This window comes from Neovison vison, chromosome 5 (genome assembly GCF_020171115.1).
Source record: "Neovison vison isolate M4711 chromosome 5, ASM_NN_V1, whole genome shotgun sequence".
NCBI lineage: Eukaryota > Metazoa > Chordata > Mammalia > Carnivora > Mustelidae > Neogale > Neogale vison.
In genome coordinates this window covers 3,256,627-3,276,830 of record NC_058095.1, presented here as the reverse complement: position 1 = coordinate 3,276,830, position 20,204 = coordinate 3,256,627, and the positions used below count along the sequence as shown (strand labels likewise).

Here is a 20,204-nt window from a genome sequence, read left to right as displayed (position 1 = left end):
TCTGTCTATACGCACTTTAAAAAAAAAATTCTTTTGAGAGAGAGAGCAAGCAAAGAGTGACAAAAGAGAGGGAGAGAAATTTCAGCACATTCCTTGCTAAGCTCAGAGCCCGATGCAGAGCTTGATCTCAAGACCCTCAGATCACAACCTGAGCCAAAAACAGGAGTCTGATGCTTTACTGAGCCACCCAGGCACCCTACACATTCTGACTTTTTAAAAATGAATTCTAGGGGTGACTGAGTGGCTCAGTGAAGTGTCTGTCTCGGCTCAGGTCATGATCTCAGGGTCCTGGGATCGAGCCCCACATCGGGCTCCCTGCTCAGCGGGGAGCCTGCTTCTCCCTCTGCCCCAGCTGCTCCCCTGCTTGTGCTCCCATCAAACAAAATCTTTAAAATAAATAAATAGTGTAATTTACGTAAACTGCAGAGCTCTGAGGCGAGCAGCTGGAGGAGTACCGCATGAACGTAACCCATAACCCATCAGGACACAGACATCAACCCAGAAAACTCCCTCGCGCGCTGCAGAACGGCCCCGACTCAGATACCCACAGCTGTGATTTCTACCATCACTGATCAGCTCTGCCTGTTCTCAGCTTCACACCCGGACACACAGAGTATGTACTGTGCTGTCTGGCTTCTTCAGGCCCATACAGCATCTGTGGTACTGACCCTACGCACCTTCCTCCTTCCAGTGACAAACTGGAAGTCTCGAAAGCCAATATATACGAGATCACGAACCCCAGCGTAGTCTCGCCACATACAGGATGCCAAAACCAGCTTCTCAAACTGTTCCCACGGAAAACTAGTTCCAGGGGATGTCAAGGTGAAACCACAGCGATCTCACTGACCACAGACAGCGTCCCACGGACCCCCTGATGCACACGCGGTAGGATGGAAGCACGTCCACTGTTAGTGAAAGGAATGCACGAACGGACCCCACACAGTTAACTTCAGAAAATTCTTCACAAGAGGCGCCTGGGTGGTTCAGTCGGTTGAGCATCTGACTTCAGCTCAGGTCATGATCCTGGGGTATTCCGGGGTCCTGGGACTGACCCCTGTGTCAAGCTCCCTGCTTGGACGAGAGTCTGCTTCTTCCTCTGTCACCCTCCCCTCCCCCGACTTGTGTGTGCCCACTTGCTCTCTCTCTCTTAAATAAAATCTTAAAACAAAAACAACACCTTGACAATAAAGCTCCCTCCTCCTGGAGATTCAAAATACAGCACAAATTATTAATAAAGGCTCTGAGAAGGCCTGCAACTAAAAAAGACCCTTCAGCTTGGCAGTTCCCAAACTTTGGTGAACACAGACTGCTTTCAAGGTACAGCACAGTTTAAGTACAAAACACAACACCTTGTAAACATACAGCACAAACATTCTGCAGAAACCAGCGTGGGAAATGCTGATGTAAGCAAGCCCCTGCCACCGCCAGTGAGGAAGTGGAGGCTCTGACAAGTGCCCTGCCCCAAACCATCTAAGTCAGTTCTAACCACTTTTATGATATGACATCTTCTATCAAAACACCGTTGTGCAGGGCACCTGGTGGGCTCAGTTGGGACAGCGTCGGACTCTTGATCTCAGGGTTGTGAGTTCAAGCCCCATGCTGGGGGTAGAGTGATAACTTTAAAAAGTAAAGTAAAGTGGCGCCTGGGTGGCTCCGTGGGTTAAGCCGCTGCCTTCGGCTCAGGTCATGATCTCAGGGTCCTGGGATCGAGTCCCGCATCGGGCTCTCTGCTCAGTGGAGAGTCTGCTTCCTCCTCTCTCTCTGCCTGCCTCTCTGCCTACTTGTGATCTCTCTCTGTGTCAAATAAATAAATAAAATCTTTAAAAAAAAAAAAAAGCCTGCTTCTCCCTCTCCCCCTGCTTGTGTTCCCTCTCTCGCTGTCTCTCTGTCAAATAAATAAATAAAGTAAAATAAATAAAACGCCATTGTACTGAAGTCAGTTTTGGCTCCACCTTCCACAAAAGGCCACAGTGCCCAGCTGCATCGATGCTCACCACAGAGCGGCACACGGTAGAGGAGAGCCCCACAGTGCAGGGCTCGTGCTCATTCTTGCGGAAACCGTGAGCTTGTGTGCTGGGAACATGCCACACATATGCAGAGGCTGGGAACAAGAACCTAGTTAAGACAGTGGTTCTTGGGGAGCATGGGGGGGCTCCATCGTTAAGGGTCTGCCTTCGGCTCAGGTCATGATCCCAGGGGCCTGGGATCGAGTCCCGCATTGGGCTGCCTGCTCGGTGAGCCTGCCTCTCCTTCTGCCTGCTGCTCCCCCTGCTTGTGTGTACTCTCTCTCAAATAAATAAAATCTCTAAAGAAAAAAAAAAAGTGGTTCTTGAACTTGACTGTGCGTGACAACCAGTTAGGGACTCTGCAAACACACAGGCTCTTGAGCCCTGTCTTCAGAGATTTTCGGGCACTGGCTCTGGGCGGTGCTGGGGCGACTGGACACCAGGGCCGAGGCTCACCTTCGTGATCTTCCCCCCACTGAAGTTGGCGAAGCGCTTGAGCGAGAGGGTTAAGACGTTGGACGTCCTGTGGATGGTGAAGCGCTTGCTGGCTGGGACCTTCTTCTTGCACCTGTGAGGAGGGTGCGTGGGAAAGGCGTCAGCCAGCACTCCGGGGAACGCTGTCCTCATGGGCCCACAGCGGCGACACCTGCTGTCGGCACAGCGCCCCGGCTGAGGGGCACGCCCTGTGCATCCCGAGACACAACCCCCGCGACCAAAGCAAAGGACAGCGGCGCAGGGACCCAAGGACCCAGGGGGAGCAGGACGGCGCAGAGCACCAAGGAAGCTCTTCCCCACAGAACACGCTCGGACCGACACATGGGCAGCAGCCCTGGGAGACCGCAGGGGCACCCGGAGTGGGGCTGGCCGAGCGAAAGCACCAGGAGTGACAGGGGCGACCCGGGCGGGGGGGCGGGGTGGACAAAGGAGGGCACACAGCCTCTAGAGCATAGAAAGACAAATTACGTGCTGGGGGGAACAGTGTTTTGGCACGGGATGATAAATCTGAAAAGCGTAACTAAGGAAGCTATTGTCCAGCGGCTGCAGCTTCCGAATGAGCCGTTCGCCCACACGGGAAGCCTGCGCGGCCCTCAGGAGACCCGGGCCCCGAAGGCAGCTCTCCCCGAGGACGCAGCAGGGCAGAGCGGCTGGAGCGCGCGGCCACATGCGGTCGCCTCCCGCGCTGGGCCCGACGTCCCGGGAGGGCGCTCCTGGTGCAGCCCACGGGCGACGTACACGGACGTGCTCGAGCAACACCACAGCTACCCGCGCCCCGTGCCCACCAGGCCTTCTGCATCAGGACCTACGCTCCGCTCTGGGGACCGGACGGCGGCCCGAGAAGGGGGGGCCCGGCCGCAGGAGGGTCAGGCGGGCCCCGGTGCTCCCGACGGCCGGCTCGCTTTGCTGGGGTAAAAGGAGACTTACTTGGCGCACATATAGGCGTTCTCTCCACTCAGGACATCTGGCTTCACGAAGAGTTCCAGAGCGCGCACGATGTTAGCGGCTTGCTGGGAGGACAAGCACGGGGGCCCCGTCAACCGGAGGCGGCGGACTCCGAACAGGCCACGTGTAAGGTCTCTCCCAGGCTGAGGCAGCAAACCCCAGCAAGCGGCCGCACCCGGCTCCCCGGGCGCCAAGGCCCCTGTCCCGGCTGCAGCCACACAGGGCTGGAACGGGATGGGGACTGGCCTCCCCGCGGCCCCCACGCGAGCAGCTCTGTGTCCTGCCCCCCCCCAATGCGCTCGTGCCTCGGGACACGGAGCTGCACTTTATCTTCCTGTGTGAATGCGCACAGGAAAAAGGCTAGAAATCCACGCGCAAAAATGGTGGCCCCTACCTTAAGGCAGGAGGAGTTGCAGTATGTCCTTATCTGCCCGGTGAACGTGCCCTCACTGGCTCCCCCACGCCCCCCCAGCCTTCCCAGCCAAGGACAAACATGACAGGGCAGAGTGGTGGCCGTACCCTGATCTCGAGTGCGACGTCCAGGTAGGGGTCGTATGTGTCCGAGACGCTCTTGCACACCGAGCACTTCACTGCAACAGCACACGGAGGCGGTGGGGCGGCTGCAGGTGCCCCCCACGCGCCACCCGCCGTGTCCCCGAGACTCAGCCAGTCCCTCGTGAACCCCGCTATCTGGGGAGCGGGCTCGCTGACAACCAGAGTCCACAAGGGAACGTCTGTCAAACCCAGCGCCTCACTGCCTAGCCCAGTGACGGACCTCCGTCACCACCCTGACCATGGCCTTGGCCGCTCCGAGTCCCCAGCTGAAGGGTAATGGCCATCCACGGAGAACTAAGGAACTGTGAGGAAAAGTAACGCCACCCTCTTCTACCAATGCGGGACATTCTGCTCCAAACCTCCTCCTGGGAACAGTGACCCACGGGCAGGGGTGCATTTTAGAGGAGGCTGGGGCCAGCATGGCTACCCCAGGTCTGCCCGCCAGGAAGGGGCTCCACCTGGCCATGAACTCCCCGTCTCCCTGGTTCATGTTCTTATCTACGACAAAGGGGTAGAGAAAACGCCGTCCCTTACCACGGGATCTGAGATAGCCTCCAAAAATTTGATGGACCAAAGTAGTCGCCTGTGTTTGACGATCCAACCTGGAAAGGAGGCCACAGCCTTCAGGAGAAAGACAGGAGGCAGCCCCCCGCCCCTTTCACCCCCAGCCCAGCTAGCCCCTGGGGAATGCCACCCACAAGCATGGGTCTGATGCACTCTCCCTGGCTCTGGGCAGGCCCCCGTCGTGCCACACGGCTCTGATGGGCCCGCCCCACCCCCCACCCCCCCACCCCCCCAGACGTCCGAGACCCTCCCGCTCTCCGCAGGCTCCTCGCTCCCCACTGCACAGGAACGAGCGGTCGGAGAAACGCACCTAGTGCACCGAGTCTCGGTGACCCGGTGACCCCCGCACCTGGAACCCACCCCTGCCCCCCAGTGCTCCCCACCTCAGTCCTGCAGTCAACCCCTCTCCTGGCTGCCGTCACACGCCCGAGCCTCTTATCTGAAGAGAGGAGCGAGCAGGGACAAACCCCCACCTCTGTATCTTTTGGCGGGACGGACGCGGTCACGGCGAGGGCTCCAGGGTCAGGCCGGCCTATACTCAAACCCCCAGCCCCATTTACCAGCCAGGATCTGAGGCTGCCCTAGGCCTCGGCTACTGCTCAGCTGCCTCATAGACCCGCAAAACCGAGCACCCCCACCACACAGCTCTCTGTGTGACGAAGGTTCTGCAAATACCACCCTGTCTCTAGCCTCCACTCCTGGTATCTGCCTGCGACCCACGGAATCCAGCTCGGACTCACTCCTCGGAAACCGTCCCCCTCAGTCTCCTCTGGGACACAAATCCAGCCGACTGCAGTCTTTGTGCTGGAACATGACAGCCCTGGACAGAGCAGCTGGTCCCTCCCGGGCACGCTCCCCTCTCTGCCAGGGCCCCCCGAGCCCCCAGTTTTGCACATGCCGCTGCTAAGTGCTGACTCCCGGGCCTGGCCGGCCCTCAGCAGTGCTGCCTCCCAGCGCTCTCCTCCCCAGCCCGTGCGTAAACCACATGGTGCCATGCGCCGGGCTCCCCCTGCAGTGTGTGGGACTGGCCACGGGACTGGCCACGGGACCAGCCACGGGACCAGGCACGACAGTGCGGCCCAGATTCCAGGAGCTCACGGATGAGGGGGCTGCACGTGGTGGGGGACCCACACGAGAACATACTTCCGTTTTGCAAAATTAGAAAATAAAAAACCAACTGCCACCATGTATTTTACTGCCGTTTGTGAAGAGATTTTTTTTTTTTTTTAAGATTTTACTTATTTATTTGAGAGTGAGAGAGGGAGCACACAAGCAGAGGGAGAAGCAGGCTCCCCGCTGAGCAAGGAGCCCGATGCAGGACTCGATCCCAGGACCCCGGGATCATGACCTGAGCTGAAGGCAGAAGCTTAAATGACTGAGGCACCCAGGTGTCCCAAGAGGAAGACCGTTTTCACTCCCCAAACCATCGTGGACATGACCTCAGCACAAACCGGAAGCTTGCTTGTGGCCCGCCACATGTGATGGCAGCTGCTGAAATCCAGGTGGCCCCGAGCAGGCCTGGCCCGGCCAAGAGAACAGGAGGAGCAAACCATCGCACAGAACCCGCTCTCGGGACCCCGAGGCAGAGCAAGCTCCAAGCTCAAACCAGCCGTCAGGAGGAAAAAAGCCGGATTCCAGAAAGCTGCCTTCAGCAGTCCCGCGGGAGCCCTGCTGGAGATGCAGGCTCGTCTCGGGAACACCGAGGGAGAGACCAGGGACTAAAGGCAGCCCTAGAGTCATCCGGAAACCCCGGCAGAAGGAGGAGCCTGCCGGGTCCTAAGACACAGGCCATGCCAAGGGCCGTCCAGTGCTTAGTCTCCGGGACACGAGGCACCCTGGATCGAGACCCACACAAACCACTGGACCCAGGGGTGGTGCCGAAGCGGTCCAGTCCCGCCCAGGCACCGGTAGAGGAGGACGTGAGCAAGAGTCACAGACCCTGTCTGTGAGGACCAGCCCCCGGAAGCAAGCACCAGGCAGACAGAAAGAGCAAGATGCGATCCCCGGCTCACCTAAAAACCCTCCAACAGGTGTCCAGGGAGAAAAAGACCAGCGTGACAAGTTCCACAGATGGAGAAAGCAAACGAACGTAGGGCCGTGACGAAATCACGCTGGGAACGAAGTGGGAAGGCGAGGGGCCCAGGGGAGAAGAGATTCAAGTGCGCGCGGGGAGGGCGCGACGAGGCAGAAAGCAGCCGGAGGGGAGGTCGAGAAAAACAAGGCTGCCAGAGAGAAGGTGGTCCTGTAGGAGACCCCCGTGACTGGAGGCCTTGACGCAGGCCTCTAATACCGAGCCGATACCGTCACGTGCTCTGGAGGGGACAAGGCTCTGACGACTGCGAGGGTCCCCGCTGAGGACAGGACGCAGGGCGCACACCCCACCAGGGAAACCGCACCCGGGGCACGACACACGATGCACGACGTCTGCCCCATTTACCGTCGTGCGCTCTCGAGCCACGACACTCAGACTGAGCTGGACCAAGTGACAGAGCTCGGCGCTTGGCTGGTAGAAACGGTTTCTGCGCTCATGATGCCTGATCGACGGGGCCACAGGTGCGGCCTCTCGTCATCCCTGGTCAGGTGTCTACCAAACCGACTGACGACCGTCAGCTCTAAAGATGCTCCTAGTGAAATCCTCGGGCTTTAAACAGTGAACAAAGATCCTGAATCGTCTCGGTAAGGTCCTTGCAAGGTCAAGAGAGGGACCGGCCTCGGGCTTCCGGAACCCCGCATCCCCCAGCCCAGGCTGTCTGGGAAGCCCTGGCAGGAGGACAGGTCCACCCACCCCGGGCTTACTGAATGCGGGAAAGACTGAAGCAAAGCTGGGGACGAACGTGGGAGGAGAACACAGTAAGGTAAGAGGTAAAGCGTCTACGAGGCAGGCGGAGACGGAAGGATGGAGGTGCCGGGCCCCCAAACACTGACACACAGAACCACGGTCCAGAGAAGAGCGAGGCCATACACAAGCGTGCGTGGAGAGGCATTACCGGGTCGGAGATCCAGGTCTTCCCAGCACCGCACGGCCGCTAAGACATGACCAAACAAAGGGAAACCAGAGAGAGGGAGAAACACGGCCCATGTGCCGTGGCACCATTGTAAGCCTCAGCATCACGGCCGGGTCAAGACCCAACTCCAGTCATCACAACAGATGCAAAGGGCTGAACTTGCCTACGAATGAAACAGGCTTTCAACAAAGATGGGCCCGTGCGGGTACGTGACCACAGCCGCGTCTACAGAGAAAAAGCTCCAGGAGGCCCAAGGAGGCGGGCACCTGCCAGAGAGAGGAGACCAAACACTCCGGCCCGGTGCAGAGACCGAGGCGGAGGAAGCGAGCACGGCAGGGCAGGCAGCCGGGCACCCGACCACCCGCCGATGCAGAGCACGCTGGGTCAGGTCCCGTGCGCACGGGTCACAGGGCCGGCATGAGCGAGGCCCGCGAAGCAGAAATAGCACGAATGTGCTCTGCCCACACGTCCATCTAGTCTCAGACAGAACCGAGAGGAAAGGAAGTCACTTCCACCTGCACATCGAACTGGCTCGTTCAGCTGACAAGACTCTTACTTTTTCTCACTTCACGAAGAGCAGCAATGCCTTTCTCGAGGACGGGTATGCGGAAAGCGTCCCACAACCCCCTGCACGGGGGCCTGGCCATGCCTGGCTCACCTGACGTCAGCCACGCGCATCCTTCCGCCAACGCCCGGCCACTACTGTGCCCCGGACCACAGAAGGCTCATAGCCACCCACCCTGCTGCCCAGACACACGTGGACGCCGCCCTACCGCCCACAGGCCCAAACCCTGAACCTATCCATCCTACCTACCAACCCGGCCCATCCCTCCCAGATTCTCCCATCCCTGCAGCATCTGGGTCACGAGGCTGGCATGGTGGCACTGGCATGGTGGCACGGTCAGCTGCCGTCCTCAACCTCCCAGGTGATTCTGCCTTAAGACCAGGGCTGGGAACCCCTGCCAGGGTCATGCTGTACCTACCTGCTGTGGCAGGGAGGCCACGCCTTCCCCACCTGCAGGCCTCCCCTGGGACCAGCCACATTCCTTACCTCCTCCCTCCCCCATCTCAGCCCTACAGGGACTCCTAGCAAGCCTCCTGCGGGTAAGAGGGCAGCAGAATTCTCCAGGGAACAGCTCCCAGGATCCCTCCGCGACAGCACTTACCACGTGACCTTGTAGACACTGGCCAGTATCTGGCTTATCCCTCCCTCTCTGAGCTCCTCCCACCCAAGAACCCAGTCTTTCCCCTGGAAGTACCCAGCGCGAACCCAGTGCCTGGCACGCAGGGAACATGGGCAAAGAGCTCAAATCGTTAGCTAGAGCCCAGGGTGGGGAGAGGCACCGAAGGGCAGCCCCAGCGTCCATCTGCCTGTAGGGACCGAAGCGGAAGAGCATGTGATCTCGATACACATCTCAGTACAGCGAGGGACAGATGCCAGAGGAACCCATGGGACGTTTTCTCAGGGTTTAAAAAGAACCGCATCACTGAGACCAGAGGTTTCCCGCGATCACAGCTACTACTCGACTTCATTGAAGGACATTCCGATGCCTAAGCTGTTTAAGGAGCATTTCCAGATTCCAGGACTCAGTTCTACCCCAAGCCCAAGCAACAGCCCTAGAACAGGGGCATTTTCAGCCTATTTCCTTCTGTCTGAACCCAGGCGCCAGGAGCTACAAAAACATCCCTGACCGTAACTGTTTCACGAAAGGGAAGACGTGGCAGGAAGTCAGCGACCTGTCACGTGCGTCTGTCTCTGCTTTCCCATCCGAAATGAAGACATCGTAACCAGGCAGAATGAAGCCTGTCACATACCTCCCGCCCTCAGATGTCCCCGCGCTGTCTTGAAGACGCTGGCATCCCTACCACCCACCCTGTCTCACAAGCACGAGGTGGTTTTTAAGAGATGGGAAGAGTCCAGGACAACAGCTGAAGGCCCTCAGAAGCACCTGCCAAAACGTTTCCCTGCAGCGAGCCGCGGGGACGGGGCTCCCCCTCGGTGCCCACCACCGCCCCCCGTCACGGCGTGGAGCTGCGCGGGCTGCGGGGGCTGCGGGAGCGGTCCTGCACCAGAGCTTCAGCAGGTGCGGGACCTGACCCGGGTGTCTGCGGAGCATGCCTGCCTCCCCGAGAATGGGCTTCGGCTGCCTCCACGGCAGCGGCGTCTGAAGCCCCTCAGGACAGAGGAGGCACATACTTGGCGCAGCCGTTCAAACAGGCCTTCTGCATGGCGTCCACGATATACCGGAGAAACTCATGTGCGTCCTCTTGGTTCCCAAAGCGGAAGTGCCGAGCAATTTCTAGAGAGAGAGAGAAGCATCAGACCAGCAGGGACAAGCTCACGCCTTCTCCCCTGTCTCCCACCGCTGTGTGCTCATCGGCGACCCCCGCCATCCCCGGGGGCCAGCAGCAAGTGAGGGAATCAAGAGCTCAGCAGGAACCGTGTGTCCCAACCCCAAGCGCTCGCGCCGGGGGTTTTCTTAGGCAACCGGAGGGCCCACACTGTCCATCCTCCACAGGAAGGCACGGATGCCGCACATCAGCGGGCACTAAGGGTGGGAAAGCCTCTGGTGAGCTAGTTTTCCAGGAGCCGGCACAGAGCACAGGCAGGTCACAAGGACGCCGCACAAGGTTTCAGGAACCAACTGACCTGTGTCTTCTACCAAGCGAACAGGCTTCTGTGCTAACTGGTCCTGGGACATTCGGAAAAGCCCCAGCCTCCCCCTCCTCCCTGAGACACAGCCCCCAGCTGGCCCGAGCCTCCGCATCCGTTAAGGGGTCAGCGCCCCCCGCCTCCTGACCCACACCAGCCCCTCAGTCGGTACTACCACGTGCTCTGAAGTCTGGGACGGGAGGTCGTAGGACTCCTGGGGCTCGCTGCTGACTCCTCCCCACGTCCCCAGTGCCCTGCACCCCCAGCGCCACCACAGACTCGGGCTGAGCTGCCCTCCGGGCGGGGCCGGGGGACTTACTTTTCAGATCTCGGATGAAGGAGACGGGCTTGATGGCGTTGCCGCTGTTGGCAAAGGCCTGGACCATGTGGTTCTGCATGAGGCACAGCATACAGAAGCTGCCTTGGTGACCTGCGCGGCACGAGGCGGTCCTGGTTGGTCAGAGCTCCCCACTCGCTCATGACGCCCCCGTCCAGACTGCGGTCCCCACACGCACCCCACCCCAGGCTTGTGCTCCTGACCCGTGCCAGCCCTCTCTGTGCGCCCTTGGTGCTAGTTCCTGTAAGAAGAGTAAGTCTGACTCTCCAAATCAGCTTATAACAACATGTCGTCCGCCTTCAAGCCTGTGCCACGTGGTCTGTAAGTGAGAATGTTCCAGGGATTCCTGACAACCCTGAGTCTGCTCCTCAAACATGGAATCCCCTGTCCACGGTGACACAGCTCTGCCTCCGAGAGCCCAGAAGCCAGAGCGCGTGGCCACAGACTGTACAGAACAGGTGCCGGCAGAACTCGACTGACAAAGGGGGCCCAACTGAGACCACAGGCCGCGGCCTGCCAGCCCCTGCCACATCCGAAACCCTGTTGCTGCTTGGGCAGCAGGCTGGAGAGCGGTACCTTCTAACCTTTATTACAAATTAAGAGATCTTTAACGCACAAAGCACAAAGCCTTTAACACTCAGCTCCAGTTGAGGTATCTTCAAAGTAAAATGCTGCTGTCACAGTGACGTCCCCTCCATCGCACTGCCCGGGTGCCTCGCTGGAGGAACCACTAACCTCAGTGGGTCCTGACTGCTCCCGTTAACGTAGTTCCTACACACGTGTAGACCCACACGCAGCAGGTGTGGTTAACCTTGCTTTGCACAAACTACACCACGTGGTATGTAGTGGTCAGTGGTCCTGACGCAGCTCTGGGTCCTTCACATAGACTAGAGCTTCTCAGCCAACGGAGAGACCACAGTCCACGTACGTGTTCCTGCTGACACACACGGATCCTTCCGTGTTCCTGCTATCACAGACAATCCTGCACCCGTCTCGGTGTCCAACCTTCTCGAAGGCATAAACTCACCACAGGCTTCTGGGTCCAAGGGCAAACCCACGATCAGTGCGGTCTCAGATACACTCCAGTACTGCCCAAGCAGACCCGGTCGTAACACAAAATGCACCACAAACCAGCTGTCCTCCCCGTGCAACAGCTCTCCTCCTCACCCAGGTACTTCGACCCACTCCAAGTCAGTAACAAAGCAGCCTGCAGTCTGTGCTCTTTAGAAACAGAATATAGCTTGGGCTGGCAAAGATGTGGAGGGATGGGGACCACTCGCTGTGCACTGTTGCTGGGGATGCACACTGCTCCAGCAGCTGTGGAAAACAGGAGGGTGCTCCCTCAAACAATTCCCAAATAGCAATCCCACTTCTGGGTTTGCACGCAGAAGAAACGAAAGCAGGGCTCAAACAGGTTCTATGCACCAGCCTTCCCAGCATTATTCATAAGATGTAACAGAAGCCAAGTGTCCACCAACAAGTGAATGGGTAAGAAACGCAGGATGTACGCACAACAGACTGTTACTGGGCCTTAAAAGCCGATCTGACACCTGCCACACCACCGCGGATGAACCTTGAGGATGGGATGCTGCGTGAAGCTGGCCGGTCACAGGAAAATCAATACTGTAGGATTCTGGTTCCACGAGTGGCTAGAGTCGCCCAGCTCACAGACAGAAAGGAGGAGGGTGGGCACCAGGGGCTAGGGGAGGGGGACGGGCAGTCAGGGTTGAAGGGGCAGAGCTGCTGTGTGGGAAGAGGAAGGAGCTCTGGAGACGGACGGCTGCACCATAACGTACATGTTTTTAATGCCTCGGAGCTATACACCCTGAAGTGGTCAATTCTGGGGCACCTGGCTGGCTCGGTTGGTGGAGCATTCGACTCGAAATGGCCGTTGAGTTTGAGCCCCACGTTGGGCATAGAGAGTACTTGGGGAAAAAAAATTAAAAGAAAAACTTTTAAAATGGTAAATTTTACATTACATGCATTTACCACAATACCAAAGTTTTATCTAAAAAAAAAAAAAAAAATGCTAGGGGCACCTGGGTGGCTCAGTGGGTTAAGCCTCTGTCTTCGGCTCAGGTCATAGTCCCAGGGTCCTGGGATCGAGCCCCACATAGGGCTCTCTGCTCAGTGGGGAGCCTGCTTCCCCCTCTCTCTCTGCCTACTTGTGATCTCTGTCAAATAAATAGATAAAATCTTTTAAAAAAATAAATTAAATAAAAATTTTTAAAATGCTACCCCCCCCAAATTAAATTTTTTTTTTTAAAAAATGCTACTATATACACGACCCCTCTGGAGGATTCTTGGAAAAGTTTGTATGAGCACCTTTACAAAAAGGGGAGACTTTCACTTCTCATTTCAGAGCTTTTGGATTCTTCTAACCCTAACCATTAATTATTTTTAAAATGACAATAATGCCTGAGGGGCTCAAATTTAGGCAAAAAACTAAAACATGCTATTAAAAGAACTTAAACACAAGCATTCACAATTGCTGAGTTTCAGAGTGATGCGGGGGGACCCTGGGGCCTTCACAGCACAGGTGTCCCGAGGGAGAGCAAGAGCCCACCACGAAGAGGGGCCGATCTTGGCTGCTTCCACTCACGCCCTCGCTTCCATGGGCTGCAGAGTATGTGTGGCGGGTTACGGGGACTTCCGGTGTCACCGCCTTTGGCTACACCAACCCTAACTGAGCTGACGAAGGTCCTGCCGAGGAAGCCGGGTGAACAAGAAAAGGAGAGAGGGACCTAAGTCCGGAGAGGGGGGTCTCCTTACCACAGTCACGAGAGAAGAACGGTGCCGGGTGCCGGGGGGCTCAGTCAGCTGCGTGTCTGACTCTTGATCTGAGCTCAGGTCATGATCTCAAGGTCATAGGACTGAGCCCCATCTCAGGCTCTGCTCTGGGCCTCTGAGTCAGCTCGAGAGTCTCTCTCCCCCACTCTGTCCCTCCCCCCAAGTGCACACTCCCTCCCTCTAAAAAAAAAAAGGCTTAAAAAGACAAAAAAAAAACCCCACAATGACAGCCCAGTCAAGTCTTGCTAAAAGTCTACCCAGAACGCCCGCGACATCACCAAGGTCACTACTGGAACAGATTTATGACCGACTTCACCTGCCGGGGCCCGGTGCCTCGGTATGTCAACTCCAGCCACCGCGGAGCCATCACCATCACAAGATGCTTAAAATGCCATTTCCTGCGCATGTCACCTTTCACTCGTTTAAAAAGAAGCACCATAATGAGCCTCCCCGGACACATCACACAAGCATCTGAACGCTGCCCCTCTCTTGCTCCCATCTCCCTGCCTCTGGCTCTAGCCCGATTTCCTGACTTATTTTCATTGTTCACCAATTTTAAAAAATCATTTTTTAAGTCTTATCCCCTACATGGATACCTAAACACTGTATCGTCTCGTTTTCCAACTCCATAAATAACCATCCAGGCTGGACGCAATCTCTGGGGCTTTTCTGGGTATTAGGCGGCTGCGCGCATGGAGCGGTCCTCCTTCCCCACACCTCGCTGCTACTCCGGCAGGGGCCTGCGCCGCGTTTCAAGCATCCGTCCCGCGGACGGCTTAGTTTGCTGCCACAGATGATTTTACACACAGGCGTCCAGGCAGGCACGGTCCAGAGCTCTTCTGCAGGAGGAGACCCGCTGGCTGGTAGGTTGCCTGGAAGCTGAGGCCAGTTCAGACGACCATAGAAGGTTCTCCTCATCCTCATGCTGACACAGCACCGCTCGGCCTCCGCAGGCATACCCACTGCAAAGGCATCACTGCACCTGTCACCACGTCGAGAGCATGTCCCTGGTTCCCGTCTCTCCCTACACTCAAACCACGAGTTTCCTCTTCTGTAAAATGCCGGTCCATAATTTTCTTTTGCTTTTTTATGAGTGCTCTTGCCCTTGTTGGTCCGAATTATTTCCACATTCTTGGTATCGATCCTTTGTGGGTTGTGTGTCCTGGGTCTTGCCTCCAGCTCGTAGCTCCGTTTGCCTTTTAAGTGTTTTCTGGGAACAAATGTTAACTTCAATGCAGCTGAATGTGTCATTTTTCTTTTGTAGTTGGTGCCTTCTGAGCCTTAAGAAATCTCCCATCCCAAGGTCAGAAGGAGATTGGCCAATGTTTGTTGTAATAATCTAACATATACTTTTGATATTAAATTTTTAACGTGTTCTCTGTGCACAGGTATGCTGTGAAATGGGGATACTATTCGCTTCTTCCATATATAAGCCCGCGCTCTTGTGAAGTTTCATTTATTTCAAATGGGAGACATGTGAAGAACCGACACGTCACACACCTCCAGGTGTACGCAGGTCCCTGGGCTCTATTCCGTTCCTTCGGTGAGCAGGTCCCCTCCCTGACCCAAAACTATGATGTCTTAATCTCACTTGACAAGACTTCATAGTTGCTAAGGTGCCTCTCTTCTCACAGTCTCCTTCAGAGGTGTTTTGGTGATCTGGGATCCTTTGCCCTGCTTTTCCATATAAATGTTATGATCAGGTGGAGTCGTGTTAATTGGGGGAGAATCAACGTTTTGTGATAGTGAGGCTTCCCTCTGAAGGCAGCTCTCTTCAGGTATGTAGACAACTGTGTCATGTCTTCCAGTGAAGAATTTCTTGGTTAATTTAAACCTAAATGCTCTATCTCTTTTGTTGTGATTCTGAATTTTACAGTGGCAAATAAAATTTTTTTAAGATTTTATTTTATTTAAGATTTTACTTGACAGATTTATTTGGCAGAGACAAGTAGGCAGAGAAGCAGGCAGAGAGAGGGGGAGGTGGGCTCCCCGAGAGCAGAGAGCCTGATGCAGGACTCAATCCCAGGACCCTGAGACCATGGCCTGAGCTGAAGGCAGAAGCTTTAACCCACTGAGCCACCCAGGCACCTATAGTGGCAAAATTTTTTTAAAACTTTGCTATTTGGTGTAGAGAAATTCAACTAACTTTTTTTTTTTTAATACTGATATCATATCTCGTCACACTGCCAAATTTCTACTTAGATTCTCTCACTTTTCAACGTAAGAATGTCATTTTCAGGGGGCACCTGGGTGGCTCAGTGGGTTAAGCCGCTGCCTTCGGCTCAGGTCATGATCTCAGGGTCTTGGATCGAGTCCTGCATCGGGCTCTCTGCTCAGCAGGGAGCCTGCTTCCTCCTCTCTCTCTGCCTGCCTCTCTTCCTACTTGTGATCTCTCTCTGTCAAATAAATAAATAAAATCTTAAAAAAGAATGTCATTTTCAGGGAACAACAGTGCGCTGCCTCCTTTTCCCTCCTAGGTCACGGTTGGGGTAGCACCAACACATCTTCAGCACAAATGGCGAGAGGCCCTTGCTTCCCTCTGCATTCTGAAGGATGTGCTTCCGATATTTTCCTATCTAGAACGTTTCTGGTATGCATAATAGATGCCCTTTATCACGGTAAGGGAACTCCTTCCTGTTGCTCCTTTGCTAGTTTATCATAAACTTCTTCTGGGGCAGTACTTTCAGGCGACCTCTCTCTCTCTTTTCATCTGCCGATACAGTAATTAAGGAAGCAGACTTAGTCTCCTCCGTAGCGTTTACCGTGAGCCAAGTACTATTCTGAGCCCTTTACGTCAGTCGTTCAAGCTTCCCAAGACCTCTATTGGGGAGATGATATTCTTACTTGGCTGATGAGGAACAGGAAGCTTCTAGAAGGTTAGGTAACATTCCAGGGATCACAGCACTTCGGGGCAGAGCCAGGACAGGGCACAGCAGGCCCACCTCCGGAGGAATGGGTTCGCCTGCCGTGCCGTGTGCGTTCCACGGTCCTACTCCGAGGACAGCCCCGCATCACCAGGACGAACACGAGCCACTCGCGGTGTGGCAGAGACGACTGCCTGCGGCAGCATTCAGTCTAGAACTTCTGTAACTACACTCATAAATGGGACCGTACTGTTGCTTTCTCCTCCTGTACCTGCTTAATTCTGTTACACGAGAATCTAATAAAGCGAGCTGAGGGTTCTCCATTCTCTGGCAGAATCTGTTTCTCTAAATTTTCATAAAGCTCGCCCAGAAGCCATCTCAGCCTGGTATTTTCTTCATGGGAAGATTTTAAACCACCAACCCAATTTCTCGAACAGTCAGCAGCCTTTCTGCTCGCTCTGGTTTTGCTCCGTGACATTTTATTTCACCTCTGTCCTCTCACATCTCGGGGCGCACCGCGTAAGGGACGCAGCACAGACGGGTACCCCCGTGGATGTGGGGTCATCGAAGGTACACGTTTTGTACGTGTTTTTTGAAACACCTTTCTCCCCTGGGGTACTCATGCCCTGAACAGGCTGGACCAACACTGCACCCCAGGGCCCAGCTCCCACGGCCTGGCCTGCAGCAGGCACACGGCAGTGCAGCTTTCAGCAGCCACGACGTCGCAGGCTCCGCTCCAGAATCTGCCCCAGGCCAAGGGCTGCCGGCACCACGGCCGCATGGGCCCGTCCGCAGACGACCGGCCGGTTCCCGCGCCTCCCAGCCCACCCGCAGCGGCTCCCAGCCCACCCGCAGCGGCAGCGGCACTCACAGTTGCGAGTATGTTCCTTGGAGAGCAGGTAGCTGGCCAGAGGCGGGGTGTAGGTCAAGCACTGGAGGGTCGAGTTCAGGAAGCAGGTGTTGCCGAGGTTGTGAAGCCCCGCTCCCACGCGGTAAACCCGCTCCCACTTCAGCGACAGCCGCTCCGTGGGGAAGAGCACCTTCTGCGGGGCGGGGACGCCATCACCACCGCTCCCGTTCGCGTGCTCGCTGCCTGCGAGAAGGGACAGGGAGGAAGGCAGGGCTTAAGTCTGCGCCCAGGGGGGTCATGAAACAGAAATCGCCAACAGGCACACTCCTCGTGCACTTGCCAAGATGCGGTGTCGAAGGGTAACCGGTGTCCCCTGGAAGTTACTAGAAAGCCCCGGTGAAAACCCGGTCATCCCGTGGCTCCCGCGGACTGCTCAGGTCTGGAATTCCAGGAGCCCTCCGTGGAGGAGGAGACGACACCCGGGGAACGAAGAGCTAGAGCCAGGCCACAGCTCTCCGAAGCCCGGCCCATTTCTCCCGCTCGTTTCCTAGCCCCGCTTTTGGTCCTATCAAACACACACAGTCCCAAGGGTTCCTGAAGATACAGACGCCATCGTGAGGCAACCCCGCGTCACTACTTCTGTAACTATAGAGCACCGACCCCAGAGAAGCGTCCCCACTCCGACCACATTCTGCTCTTGTTCCCCCTAATCTGCCAACACACAAGGGTGGGGCCCCTTCTGCCCACCCCCCCGGGCGTCCGTACCCTGTCTCCTGGCCTGTGGCTCGTCTGCACTCCTGTGGCGACTCGCTCCCTCCGTTTTAGGGTTCAGCAAGACATATTTGCTCTTTAATGACTCCAGCTGATAGGAGAAACTCTTGCTGGCTGGCTCGAACTCGATCTTCTGTAAAAGGACTTTCTTGGCAGAGGAGGCCAGAAGCTTCCCCAGCTCCCCATCGTCGGCCGAGTCCTTGCGGCCGGGTTTCAGGGCTTCCTTCAGCTTATCGACTATGGGCATGGTGCATCACTGTGGGGACAAGAAGGAGCACAGAGTGACGAGTAACTGAGTCCCAGGAACAAAGCGTCACTTCTCTGGAAGTCCCCTCTCGTCTTTCCGGACGCTGAGCACTACCAAGGCTACTCTGGCTTGGCTGCCAGCACCACGAAGGAGGTGTGAGACACGGAGACACACTACCGACTGCCGTGACAGACCCCGTGCCTCCGTCAGGAAGGGAAGGCACTTCCACAAACAGCACTCAAGGGACGATGGTGGCGTTGGGAAGCCGGAGGGGCCCTGCAGCATGTCCTTGTTGCGCGACCACGGGCCCCGGCTTGGTGCAATCTCCTCTGGGGGTGACCACATGGTCCTCACGTCTGCTCAAGAACGGGGGAACACCGGTGCTCGGAAGACACTCTGGCTGCACACACAGACCACACGCTTCCAGAACGTGCGTGGTGAGTTACAGCGCACGCCTCTGTGCTTGAGCTCACGCGCTTCCAAATGAAGGCCAGAGGGCACGGGCGTCACTGAAACACTGCGAGCCCACACCGACCCACACCGTGAGTGCAGCACACGCGGCAGATCTCAAAGACTTGGTGTAAGAATGTAAAACACCTCAATGATCCTGAGCTGGGTTACAGGCTGAAATGATACTATTTTACACACACTGGGTTAAGGAACATGAAAATCAATTTCACTTGCTTTTTATTACTTAATGTGGCTACCGGAAAATTTTAAATTATACGTGTGGCCTGTGTTATCGGACAGCGCTCGTACAGATGATCGTTCTGGAAGTGAGGGAGGGGACACGGGACAGCGGCGCGACGGGCACGGTTCCCGCGGGACACCCAAATCTCAAGAGGGAAGTGACAGCTCCGGGTGGAGAGCGGCAGGCCTGGCTTATTCCCGCACTTATCGGCCCGAAATTCCAGGGACAACCACTGTGACCTCCCAGCTCCCCTATTCTGTGTAAAACAGGGGCTGAAAGCAGGACCAAAGGTGGATTTGAGGTTCCCGCGGGGAGAGCGCGCTGCAGCGCGGGAAACACAACCGACCGGGAATCCCCCCCAATCACCTCTGACTGCAAGTCACTACCTTTCAACTCAACCATCCCAGCCAGAGCTCAAAGGCAATCTGAGTCACAGTTAGAAAAATAAGCTGTTTAACTGCTCACTGTCATCAGAAGAAGGAGGACTCCGTTAGGTACCCGGCATCCAGCCAGCCACAGGGCACTGCCGTGGCAGGAGGAGCTTGAAACTCAGTGACAGCATCTCTTACTAAGCCGTTCAAATTATCTTTATGGATCATCTCACTCCCCACACGGGTCAAATTTCTGTATCTATAAGAACTTGTGTGGGCAGGGGGAGGCACGCTTGGGGGATCTGCCTTCAGCTCAGGTGGTGATCGCAGGGTCCTGGGATTGAGCCCCGCATCAGGCTCCCTGCTCCCTGGGAAGCCCGCTTCTCCCTCTGCCTGTGGCTCCCCGTTTGTGCGCATACTCTCTGTCTCTATCAAATAAATAAATAAAATCTTAAAAAAATTTTTAAAAAAAGCAAGCACAAGTTCTTTGATTTGAGGAAATAAAAGAACCTTTCCCAAGGGGAATTATCAAAGTGTTCCCACCCACTGAAGCACTGCTCCTGGGCTATAAGCCAGGGACGTGGGGAAATGAAAAACGACTCCAAAGTCTGTGCTGGCTCACCTGGGACGGCTGACCTCGGGCGTGTTGGGGCTGCAGCGTGGGGTCACGTTCCGGCCAGACTGGGCAGACGCAGGGCAGGACCCTCCGGTTCATGAGCTCCTTGGCTGCGCCCCATGAAATCACCAAAGCTGCAAGTCTGTCGTCCCGAAGGGGCGTCAGAATCTGTGGGGTGAACAGGGCACCACGTGAGGCCGCTCTCTTCCACTGTCTCAGCCCCACGGCACTGACCCAGGGCGGGAAAGCAGGCTGTCTGTCTGGAAGAGTCTGTCTGAAGGAGTATGGACGGTGCCGGGTGGATTCGGGAGTCTGGGGAAGAACTGAACGGACTCGCTACAAGTTACTACAACGTGCGTGATAGGAAAACACCGCCCTTGGCTTGGTATCTTAACCCTCAGGCCCGTGACAAGCCCAGTGAACAAAAATCTTCAGTGAACTCCA

At 56.3% G+C, this 20,204-nt stretch overlaps 1 protein-coding gene across 3 annotated transcripts in view; it reads right to left on the bottom strand.

Annotated features, from left to right (window-relative positions):
* The window catches only part of USP36 (ubiquitin specific peptidase 36), a 38,005-nt gene that overhangs the window by 15,591 nt on the left and 2,210 nt on the right, over positions 1-20,204 (bottom strand). For all 3 annotated transcript variants that reach the window (XM_044247318.1, XM_044247316.1, XM_044247317.1), the window contains exons 2-10: positions 19,767-19,928; positions 17,830-18,091; positions 17,086-17,307; positions 10,543-10,653; positions 9,768-9,870; positions 4,536-4,603; positions 3,966-4,036; positions 3,429-3,511; positions 2,463-2,574 (exon numbers count right to left, since the gene is read on the bottom strand). In XM_044247318.1, the coding sequence (XP_044103253.1) occupies positions 2,463-2,574; positions 3,429-3,511; positions 3,966-4,036; positions 4,536-4,603; positions 9,768-9,870; positions 10,543-10,653; positions 17,086-17,307; positions 17,830-18,082 (1,023 nt within the window). In that variant the 5' untranslated portion in view covers positions 18,083-18,091; positions 19,767-19,928. The remainder of the gene's footprint in view (positions 1-2,462; positions 2,575-3,428; positions 3,512-3,965; positions 4,037-4,535; positions 4,604-9,767; positions 9,871-10,542; positions 10,654-17,085; positions 17,308-17,829; positions 18,092-19,766; positions 19,929-20,204) is intronic.